Source organism: Chrysochloris asiatica, unplaced genomic scaffold (assembly GCF_000296735.1).
Source record: "Chrysochloris asiatica unplaced genomic scaffold, ChrAsi1.0 scaffold00056, whole genome shotgun sequence".
Taxonomy (NCBI): domain Eukaryota; kingdom Metazoa; phylum Chordata; class Mammalia; order Afrosoricida; family Chrysochloridae; genus Chrysochloris; species Chrysochloris asiatica.
In genome coordinates this window covers 4,823,872-4,835,550 of record NW_006408574.1, presented here as the reverse complement: position 1 = coordinate 4,835,550, position 11,679 = coordinate 4,823,872, and the positions used below count along the sequence as shown (strand labels likewise).

The window sequence follows — 11,679 nt, the reverse complement described above, 5'->3', positions numbered from 1 at the left end:
CATGGACCAGCCAATGCCCTGTGCTCCCCCTTGGTTCTCCCAGCACTCCACCAGTGGTCTGATGGCCCTTTGTGTTTTCCTGGCTTGTCTACACTCGTTCAAGAGCCTGGGTTCCGATGCTGACCAGCAAGAAGAACAAGACAAAAGGCTTGTTACTTGAACTCCATCTATTCTGAGACCTAGAGAACTAGATGGTGCCCAGTTACCTCTAATGACCATTCTGATCAAGACCAAGTTGCAAGGGCTCTGAATGAAAGGGAGAAAAAATATGAAACAGAACCTCAGATTCTTCCAAAGTCCAGACTGCTGGTCCAGTTGAGACTAGAGTACTGAGACTATTGCCCTGAGATATTCCAAAAATCCTGAACCGAAACTATGTTGTTGTTGTTGTTGTTAAGTGCCATTGAGTTGGTTTCAACTCATAGTGACCCTATAGGGTTTTCAAGGAGCAGATGGTGAGTGTGCATGGCCAGCCTTGTGGTTCAAAGCAATCTTGCGGTCCAGTGCATTGTCCTACATGCCACACCAGGACTCCAAACCGTAACTACCCCCTTTTAACGCTAAGTAACAGATTGGCTCGTAAATGATTTTTTTTTTTTTTTAACTCATCTCTGAGAGATGGGTGATTCAATAGTGAGTAATTGTTATCCCAACTAATTGTGACTGTCACAATAAAGGTAGAAGTTTTGTAACAAAAATGGGGAAGTAGTTAATCTTACAGTCCAGGAACAGAGGACCCTAGGACCATCAAGGGAGAAGAGCACAAGCAGAATGCGGGACCCTATTCAGAGAAGCAGCAACACCGGAGATGAAGGCAGAGATGGGGACATGGAGAGAGGGAGCAGCTGAGGACTCTAAACTCATGGAAAGAGAGGGACCGAGTACAGGCAGCCAGGAGGCAGGTTTGCAGGAGGTGCTCTTTGGTTGTTTAAATTATAAATATTCCTGAGTGTTTTTGTGTACATTCACACACACACACACACACAAAAAAAAAAAAAAAAAAAGAGGGAATAGAAGCAAATACTTTCAAATGGTGATGCATGGAGGAGATTGTAATCAATGCAGTGAAACGATGGTGTAAAACCAATGTTCTCCCATGTAAACTATCATTCAGTTCACAATAAAAAATAAAAATCATCCCTGTGAGACTGAAGGGTCAATGCTGACTCTAAAGCGCAGATGACCGGGGACGGGGAAGGAACCACCTCCAGCAGGAAGTGAATGAGGAAGCTGGCACATTGGGAAAGAAGGAACCAATGGCTCAGATCCACTTTGTGTAATTGTCAAATGGGAACCAAACTTGCCTTGAAACCTTTGCTAAAAGCACAGTAAAAGATGCGAGGCTGGAGGGAGGAGGGAAAGAAGGTAGAAGATGGGAATTGTTTGTGGCTTTCAGGAAAGCCAGGGCTCCTGGTTTTAAGCTTGTCTTACTTTTCCCTTTCAGTTCTCCATCTGCAGTGAGCCGCTCATCGAGCTGTCCAACCCTGGGGCCAGTGGGTCCTTGTTTTTTGTGACCAGCGATGACGAGTTCATCATCAAGACCGTCCAACACAAAGAAGCGGAGTTCCTACAAAAGCTCCTGCCAGGTTACTACATGGTGAGTCAGTGCATGCCGTGAATGCTGCTAAATAACAAAACCCCAAACCAGTCCTGACTCACAGCGGCCTGCCCCTTAGGGTTTCCAAGGCTGTCCTCTCTGTGGAGCGTTCTGTTTCTTCCATGGAACAGCTGATGGATTCCAACTGTCAGCCTTTAGGATAACAGCCAAGTGCTTTACTGATGTGCCCACGGCACTATTACTGTTGTTAGCGGCTTTATCGTCAGTTCACGCTGTTATTGTTAAGTACTGTCAAGTCAGTTCCGACTCATAGTGACCCTGTATAGGGTTTCCGAGAAGCAGCTGGTGAGCTTGAACCTCCAACCTTGTGGTTCATCCCGATTTTGTGGGTCTGACACATTAACCCACAGAGCCACACCAGGGTTTCTGACACTTTAATTCTTAACCTGAACAGAATTCAGCTGGTCGCCTCAAGAAGGTACCTACCTGTGGTTAGCAATGCAGCGCTCAGCTTACAGCGTGACTAGGATGCCCCAGGTTCTATAAACAACACATATTCAATATCAGCTCTTCTTAACAGCTGCACCTTCCAATTTAGGGTCCACTGCCAGGGGGATACAAAGAAGCCAAACTGTATCAAACTGGTACATTTTTACAGCAACCCGTGAACCTCCACGTCTTAAAAACGAAGTTTCCATTTTTCACCGATTGTACTATTTATAGTTAACCTTTTGAAGTTTGCTAATATTCAGCCCCAGTGAAGAGAGAAGGAAGATGTGCAGCCTTGGTGGTGATGTTGGGGTTGTGTCTTGGTCCGGCCATTTTGGAGGGCCAGGTCTTCAGAGGCTATTCAAGTCTAACAGACTCCTTTACTCACAGCAGCCCACTTCCTCTCCAGCTGCCTGAGACAGTGACCACGCTGATACCAGGCTCTTTTTTGCCCAGTTTGACCCCTTGCCTTAGAGTCAGTTCCAGCCCTGTGGGATAGACAAGAACTGCCCCACATGGTTTCCCAGACTGTCATCTGTAGAGAAGCTGACTGCCACGTGTTCATTCAGTGGAACCACTGACCCACTTCTCCCTGGGGCCAATTTGGGAATGATGTGCCTTTTCAATGTAGCCAATTTTCAGTGCCCTTAGTTTATTTCCAGTGATGACGTGCAGAAATAAGAAACGGCAACATTGTTGCAACGTAACAAAGACGGTTTCATCCAGTTTCTAATGATGGTATCAGCATGAAAGTCTGTTTTTCATGAAGCATAAAAATGTACCACTTTAAACATCTCCCTGTTTTCCTACTTTCAGAATTTAAACCAGAACCCAAGGACCCTCTTACCCAAGTTCTACGGACTCTACTGCATGCAGTCCGGCGGCATCAACATCCGCATCGTGGTGATGAATAACGTCTTGCCTCGCGCCTTGAAGATGCACTTCACCTACGACCTCAAAGGCTCGACCTATAAGCGCAGAGCATCGCGGAAGGAGCGAGAGAAGTCAAACCCCACCTTCAAGGACTTGGACTTCCTCCAGGACATGCGCGAAGGGCTGTATTTCGATACGGAGACGTACAACGCGCTGATGAAAACGCTCCAGAGAGACTGCCGGGTAAGAAATGCTCCCACTGGGCTCCCATGAAGGGTCAGCTGTGACAGTGCCACCCTGGGCCAACAGCCACCCAAAGCGCAGACTTGAGGACAGGCGGAATCTCTTTTGGCCCCATTCCCATGCTGATCCATGCTTCTCTGGGGTTGATGCCATTGGTGAGTCATAAGAGAGTTCTCTAGAATCTGTTCACTGTTGTTGTGGTGTTGAGTCGGTTCCGACTCATAGTGACCATGCAGAGGGTTTCTGAGGAGTGGCTGATGACCTTGAACCGCCAACCTTATAGTTCACACTGACTTTGTAGTCCAGAGCATTAACCCACAGTGCCAGTAGAGTTTACAAATAAAGGAACCCTGGAAGCATAGTGGTTTACGTGTTAGACAGCTAACCACAAGGTCAGCAGTTCGAATCTACCAACCACTCCATGGGAGAAAGATGAGGTTTTCAGCTCCCATAAAGATTTACAGCTTCGGAAACCCTATACAGAGTCCCTACAAGTCAGAACTGACTCAACAGCACTCAACAAGCACTGCCCGAGTTTACCAATAAGCAAAGTCGCTTGCAGAGTCCCTGGGGGTACAAACTGCTAACACACTCGCCCATTAACTGGAAGGTGACAGGTTCTGTTCCAACCAGAAGTACCTTGGAAGAAAGGCCTGGTGATCTGCTTCTGAAAAATGTGCCGTTGGAAGCCCTGGGGGGCACAGTACTACTCTGACAGATGTAGTTGGGTCACCGGTGAGTCCGAACCAATTTGATAAAAGCTTTCTTGTTTGTTTTTTTAAAGTTACCTTCTTTGATAAAACACATCTGGAAAGTTGTTTTCTTTTCACCATCCCCTGTGGAGAAGGTAGTTATAGAGGAAAAAGAAGGTAGGCTTCGTGCAGTGATTTGCAAGATAATCTTGGGCAAAGTAAGCTTCCTCCAATGGGACTGGTGTGTGCATGCGCGCGGGAACGTTCAGGGAAGAGTGCGTGTGCTGAAGGTGGTTCCTATCGTCTGAGTGACAAGGGGCCGTTCCAGGTTGTAGAGTCTGAAGTTCACGGTCAGCAGTCTGGTTAGTTTAGAAAAGTGAAATCAATGTAGTTACGCTTTATCTGACCTCGTGCAAATACAAGTCTTTTTGGTGAAAAGCTGCGAGGCTACAAGTCTGATGGCTGCTAACAGATGGCTTAATAAAGCCTCAGGAATGTCACTTGGAGGAAGGTCCGGCTACTCAGTTAAGCCTAGTGGAGGGGGCAGTGGGTGTGGAAGAGGGGTAAGCATGGTGGGAGGTGGCACCCAGGGCTGCAGGGCTGTGTGGGGACAGGGACCAGGGATGGCACTCACAGAGCTCTGGCCTGGACAGGTGACCGACATCTTTGCAGGGATGCACTACTCTGCCCGACCCCAGCTCACTTGCAATGAGGAAAACAGTGTAACCTCCTGTTTAATGGACAAGGTAGAAATTCCCTTTAAGGAACCAGAGCCCCAAACCCAGTTGCTGTCTAGTTTTCCCAAGTCATGGTGACCCCACGTGTGTCATTGTAGAACTGCGCACCATGGCACTTTGGTGACTGACTTTTCCACAGTAGATGGCTAGGGCTTTACTCTGAGGTGCCCCTGGATGGATTTGAACTTGCTACCTTTTGGTGAACAGATGAGCATGTTGACTGTGTGTACCTCCCAGTGACGCACTTGAGTAACACTATCCTCCCGTTTCTGGGTTTTCTCCCCATTATAAACTCAACTCACTCCCAGCAGTTGAGTGGATTCCAACTCATAGTGACCCTGTATAGGGTTTCCGAGGCTGTCAATCTTTATGGGAGTAGGTCTCCTGAGGAGCGGCTGCTGGGTTTGAACTGCCGACCTCGTGGTTTCTCAATCCGGTGCTTTTCCCACAGTGCCACACTAGCACTGGTGCACAAAAAGGCATCCATGGTGTCATTTTCATCATTGATAAAAACATCACTTCACAGCCCTTTCTACATGTTGCATTCTTACAGTCTGCCCGGCCAGGCAAAGACTTGAATGTTCCTCTTGGTAGCTCTTCACACATTTGAAGTCAGTAGTGTCCACTGAGGTGAAGACCCTTGTCCAGTGGCAGAGTCCACACCTCTCTGAACTATATAGCTTTGCCCTAAGGCTTTCTCTTGTCTTCTCATTTTCTGAGAAAATGAGGGCGGGACCATGAGAAGCAAGCAAATGAATACTAATAAAATGTGTCCAGCAGACCTATTCAGACAGCAGTGGTGTCTGATTCCTGGTTTTCTTAATAAATGCACGGAAGAAACGGCACACCCACGTTTGGAACATGGAACGTGGGGAGTCTTTTTCTGCCATCTTCTGCAACCGCACATTTCTGCGTCTGTACAGGGTTCCTCAGTCCACTCACGTCTCCTGAGCCCAAGACTGGAGGATCCCGGGCCAATGCCTCTTTTAAGGTGTATGGTTCTGGTGGCACTGTGGAGGAAGCATGGGATTGCTAATCTCAAGGTTGGCAGTTCAAACCCACCAGCCATTCCTCAGGAGAAAGAAGAGGCTTTCTGCTCCCGTAAAGACTTCCAACCTTGGAAACCCTATATAGAGTCGCTGTACATTGGAATCAGCTCGGTAGCAGTGGACTGGTTCTGGTTTGGGGTTGTAGTAACTTCTTGTTAAAAGTCAAGTGTAGAGAGGCATTCTGAGGCTACGTCTCTGCCACTCCTGGCATCTGACCTGCTTCAGGGTTTAAGAGAAACAATCCCACTGCTGTCGAAGCAATTCCAACTCATGGAGACCTTACAGGACGGGGGCCAACAACTCCCTAGGGCTCCCCAGGCTGTGACACTTTATGGGAGCAGACTGCCACATCTTTCTCCCGAAGAGCAGCTTATGGGTTTGAACCAATGATATTATGGTTAGCAATCCAATGCTTAGCCCACTGCACCACCAAGACGCCTTTTTTACGAGACCTTAGTCCAATCCACTGCCATGGAGTCAGCTCCAGCTCCTAGCAACACTCACTACGTAAGCAGAACAAAGCATGGCGTCCCCGCGTCTTCCTCACAGTCGTTGGTGTCCCTATGTGTTGTGTATGGGGAAAATGAAATCCACTTCAGTCAAGTCCATTCTGACTCATAGTGACCCTGCTGGACAGTAGAGCTGCTCCTTAGAGTTCCTGAGGCTGTAAATCGTCACAGGAACAGACAGCCTCATCCTGCTCCCAACAGGTGACTGGTGGATTTGAACAGCTAACCTTGTAACGCCTGTACCACTAGGGCTCCTGTGTCTGGGAAGGGAGAGGTAAAGAACCAGACCCTTCTCTTGACTGATCCCCTGCCTGGTGTGATACAGTCTACACCAATGCTGAGCTTGGCCCTGGGACACACTTATTAACCTCACTTGTCACTTATATCAAAACACAGGAAGGAGGATTTGTTAAAACCATCCCCTGTGGTTCCCACTGGAGGTGCAGCAGATTTGAAACCTGCTCCTCCCTGGGCTTGGGGACTTCAGGGACACTGCCATGCAGCCAGCTGCCCGACTCCATGACCTGAACCCAGTGTGTCCTCCTTTCTCTTCCTCTTTATCCCAAACCAAACCTACTGCTGTCGAGTCAGTTCTGACCCGCAGTGACCCGACAGGACCAGCCCATGGGGTTTTCTAGGCTGTCATCTTCATGGAAACAGATAAGTACATGGAAGCAGCAGTGAAGAAATCCAACGACTTTGGATTGAGTGAGTGAATCTGCTACACAAGACCCCAAAAGTGTTCAAGAACAAAGGTGTCACTTTGAGGACTAAGGGTCTTTTTAGTCACCTAATATGCATGTGAAAGTTGGACAGTAAATAAGGAAGAGTATAGAGAATTGATGCATTTGAGTTGATGGTTTTGGAGGAGACTATTGAGAGTATCATAGACTATCAGAGGCTCCTCCGCAGCAAAGGTGATGATTTGGACGTGTTATCAGGAGGCATCGGGCCCTGGAGAAGGCCGTCTTGTTACTGCTGTTAGATGCCATCAAGTCGGCTCTGATACATAGCGACCTTATGCACAACAGAACAAAAGCATCATGTGGTCATGTACCTACCACCCATGCAATCACTGCTAAGCTTGAGTTCATTGCTGCTGCCACCGTGCCAATCCATCTCATTGGGGGTCTTCCTGTTTTTCACTGACCCTCCACTTTACCAAGCATGATGTCCTTCTCCAGGGACTGGTCCCTCCTGATCATGCATCCGAAGTCTGGCCATCCTGGCTTCTGGCTGCACTTCTTCAAACACAGATTTGTTTGTTCTTCTAGTAGTCCATGGTACTTTAAAAATTCTTCTCTAAACATCATAACTCAAATGCATTGATTTTTTCACGGTATTCTCTATTCATCGTCCTATTTTCAAATACATATGAGGCTATTAAAAATACCATGGTTTGGGTCAGGTACAACTCAGTTCTCAAACTGACATCTTTCCTCTTGAACACTTTAAAGATATTTTGTGCAGCAGATTTGCCTAATGCAGTATGTCATTTGATGTCTTGACTGATGCTTCCATGAGTGTTGATTGTGGATCCGAGCAAAATGAAGTCTTAGACAACTTCAATCTTTTCTCCATTGATAAGAATGTTGTTTATTGGTCCAGTGGTGAGGGTTTTTGTTTTCTTTACATTGAGGTGCAGCCCATACTGAAGGCTGTGCTCTTTGATTTCCAGCAGTAAGTAAAAGACGCATTGTTATATGTTTATTGGGATATGCACTTGAGTGAACATGCAGGAGAAAGATGAGGCTTTTTGCTCCCATAAAGATTTACAGCCTCGGAAACCCTGTACAGGGTCGCTATGAGTCGGAACCGACTCCATGGCACACCACCACCACCACTACCAAATGAGTGAACACAGTAAACTGATTATAGGGAGAGCCAGGTTTCTATATATGCCTCCAAGAAACTCTCCTAGGTGCCTTTGGTGTACCTCACTGTGTACCTCGTTGTGCCTTTGGTGTAGCTCACTGTGTACCTCGTTGTACCTTTGGTGTACCTCACTGTGTTGCAGGAGTCCTTAGATAGTACAAATGGTTAAGGCACTCATCTGCTTTTTGAAAGGTTGGAGGTTCAAATCTACCCAGAGGTGCTTCAGAAGAAAGACATAGCGATCTATTTACAAATGATCAATCATCAAAAACCCTATGGAGCACAGTTCTACTCTGATCCTTATGAAGTTGCTATGGTTGTAATCAACTCATCAACAACTGGTTGTCGTTGTTAACTGCCATCAAGTCGGTTCCAACTCATAACGACCCTGTACAGGGCTCCTGAAGCTGTCAATCTTCAAGGGAGCTGACAGCCTCACCTTCATCCTGAGGTGCAGTTTGTAGGCTCAAACCAGCAGCTAGTTAGGTAGGATAGCTGTAGCTTCAGTTCTATTAAAGGGAATATCCAGTTTTACGACATTGCCTGGTGGTGTGGGCTAGACATTGGACTGCTAGTTGCAAGGTTGGTGGTTCAAATCCCAGCTGCTCCTCACAAACCCTATACAGGGTTACTATAAGTTAAAACCGACTCAATGGCACTTAGAACAACTACAAAGCCTGGCCGATTTAATAAATGAGAATTTAAGGGTTCCAAGAATGTAATAAAGCAGCCGATCTCTATTTTGAATCACTTGATGTTGGGAGTCATTTAGGAGTCCCCGGATGGCACGCATGGTTAAATCTTCGACTCTAGAAATCCAAACCCCACGTAGTGATGATTCGATTCTGAAAGGTCACAGCTTAAGAGAATAGGGAGCACGGGTCTACTCTGACACACGTGGGTCACTGTGAGTCGGAACTGACTCCAGAGAAACGGGTTTGGTTAGGTTTTGTTTTACAAAAGTATGTTTGTATTTGAATTCACGGAAGCAGTATTGTAAACAGTCACTGGACACTATTCTGGGTGCTTGTTCCCGTGGCCTCTGGGTGATGGTCTCCCCAGCTGCTCAGGTTCCTTCCTTGGCATTCTGCAGCTGCATCACCTGAGGGAGTTATTGCAGACAAGCAACAAGTGTGCCAGATGACAACAATGCTCGTAAATGGGAAATTGCTGCAGTCAGCTCAGAGAGCACAATTAGAAACTGTTTCTGTGGGAATTACTCATTGATAATCGAGTACAAGGATTTCTGATGTAACTTAACTATGAAGACTATGAAAAGTCCCACAACAGTGAATGAATTTACTAAATTATTGCATCCTGCCATAGTTATCGGTGATTCTTTGGGGGGAAAAAAACAACCTTAAGATGATGTTTATTACCCCTCTAAACCACCAACACGTTCTTCCAGGGAGTCAGACTTAACCGCCAGGTGTGATACTGCAGGTTAATGCTCTGCACCACTAGGCTGGTTCAAACAACGATGTCATTTGTTGTCATTAAGTGCCTTCTAGTCGGTCCTGATTCAGAGTGACCCTGTAGAGGGTTTCCAAGAAGAGGCTGGTGGATTTGAACCGCCAACCTTGTGGTTAGCAGTCCAGTGCTTATCCTACAGCGCCACCCCTAAATGGCTAGCTTATTGTCATTTAGTGGATGAGCAGCAAAGTTAGCAGTGTTTTAACAAGTGTTGAGCCCATTTTCTTGTTTCATACAAATGACTACAATCACAAAAAAATTAGTAACTTTCCAGTCTCTTGAAAAATACCAAATCTTTGAAAAATACCAAAACGTTTGGTGCAGAAACTGGAAGGTTACTTCGAACAATGCAAGTTTACAGACTGAGTCTTAGCAGCTGTAGGCAGATCTGCAACCATGCTACGTGTAAAACTTAATTTCCCACTCGGCTAATGCTTACCTCCGCGGGTATAATTTTGTTGAGTCCTAAAATGTTTGCATCTAGTTTTAACAGGCTCTTCTCTTTCTCTCTGTAAAATATATGTTGGTTGCATTATCAATTTGGCGAGGAAAAACCAAGTTTCCAGCTTCATAGAAAAGCTGTGTTTCTCTTTGGGGATGATGCTTAAATTTCAGCTGTTCTCTTCTCAAGAACCACACGGGTTTGCACTGTGCGGACCCACTTGCACCCGGGTTGTTTTGCCCGTTGCAGTGAGAGCTCAACTGTTGTGTCTGCTGGAGGCTATTACCGTCTGCTACTGCTCAGCCCTTGTGAGCAATTCATCTCCCCGTTTCCACGGGAACAATACTCATCTGTAGATGGAGAGAAGACAGAGTTGTCGAATACCCTTCCTGTCACTTCTTGCATCCCGGAAGTAAAATATCACAACCGGGAAATTGACACGAGCACATTCCACCGACCTTCTTTAGATGTGACGAGATTTACAGGAGCTCCTTTGTGGGAGCACATGTGTGTGCTTCTGTGCTATGTGCTCACCAGCAAGGTCACCACTCAGTCCTTTCCCAAGGGTCCCCTCCTACAGCCAAAGCTCCCTCCCTCCCTCAGACCCCCAGCCTTGACTGATACTCATCTGTTGTTCACTCAGCATCATCGTAAATTAAGTGCCGTGGAGTCGGTCCCCACTCATAGCGATCCTATATAGGACTTAACAAGGAGCGGCTGTGAGTTTGAACCACCCACCTTGCAATTCAAACCAACTTTGGGGTCCAGTGCAAATTCCGGAAGCACCACTGTGGCCTGTGATGTTGACTTTTGTGGCTTAGTAAGGACTCCTGCTGTGGCACTCTAGGATCAGCACTGGACTGCGAACCACAAGGTCGGTGGTTCAAACCCACCAGCAGCTGCTTGGAAACCCTGTACAGGGTCGCTAGGAGTTGGAGTCGACGCGACGGCACTTAACAACAACAACGACACAATTCCTTGGCGATCCACCCAAATCGTTGTGTATATGGATGATTCGTTTTTGTATCACTGGTGAGGGGTGCTTCATAGTGTGGAGTTTTGCAAGATGCTGGGCATTGGGGCAACTGTTTGCCATTCGCTAAAGAACCTGTGGGTGGGTGCCTGTTTGGATTTTTAATTCTGTGGACGATGGTGTGGCTCTGTGAGAGTAGCAGTTATCAGTTCTCTGGGACGAGTGTGTCCGAGGGCAGTGGCTATACCAGGTGATAAGCAAGTGTTTGCAGGTATGTCTCGTTTTATTCCGTTTCCCTTGATTACGCTTAGCAGGCGCCATTTTTCCAAAGAGGACTCGCTCCCTGCCTCTGTGTTGCATCTTGGTAAAGTTGCAATACTTCAAACTATTTAATCGTGGTGGTGGTATGCCACCAAGGTAGTTCTGACTCATAGCGCCCCTGTATAGGTTTCTGAGGCTGTGACTCTTTATGGGAGCAGAAAGCCCTCATTTTTCTCCTACAGAGCAGCTGGTGGATTTGAACTGCTGACCTTGCAGTTAGCAGCCCAACACCTAGGGTTCCTTTTTAATCATGGTATTACACACTTCATAAACTACAGGATAGTATTGATGTAACTTTTATATGCATATTGAGATACTTGCTTGGCTGGGGTCATGTGGAACCAAGCCCACGAAGTCTCTGAGGTCTGTCTCCTCTTCTGTTGGAAGCTGCCATACTCTTTTTTTTTTAATTTAAGGTTTTTATTGTGGATTGAGTGAAAGTTTA

At 46.6% G+C, this 11,679-nt stretch overlaps 1 protein-coding gene across 1 annotated transcript in view; it reads left to right on the top strand.

Annotated features, from left to right (window-relative positions):
• PIP5K1B (phosphatidylinositol-4-phosphate 5-kinase, type I, beta) overlaps positions 1–11,679 on the top strand; it is a 111,107-nt gene that overhangs the window by 46,937 nt on the left and 52,491 nt on the right. The window contains exons 4-5 of the mRNA XM_006863831.1: positions 1,445–1,597; positions 2,864–3,163. Of these exons, the coding sequence (XP_006863893.1) occupies positions 1,445–1,597; positions 2,864–3,163 (453 nt within the window). The remainder of the gene's footprint in view (positions 1–1,444; positions 1,598–2,863; positions 3,164–11,679) is intronic.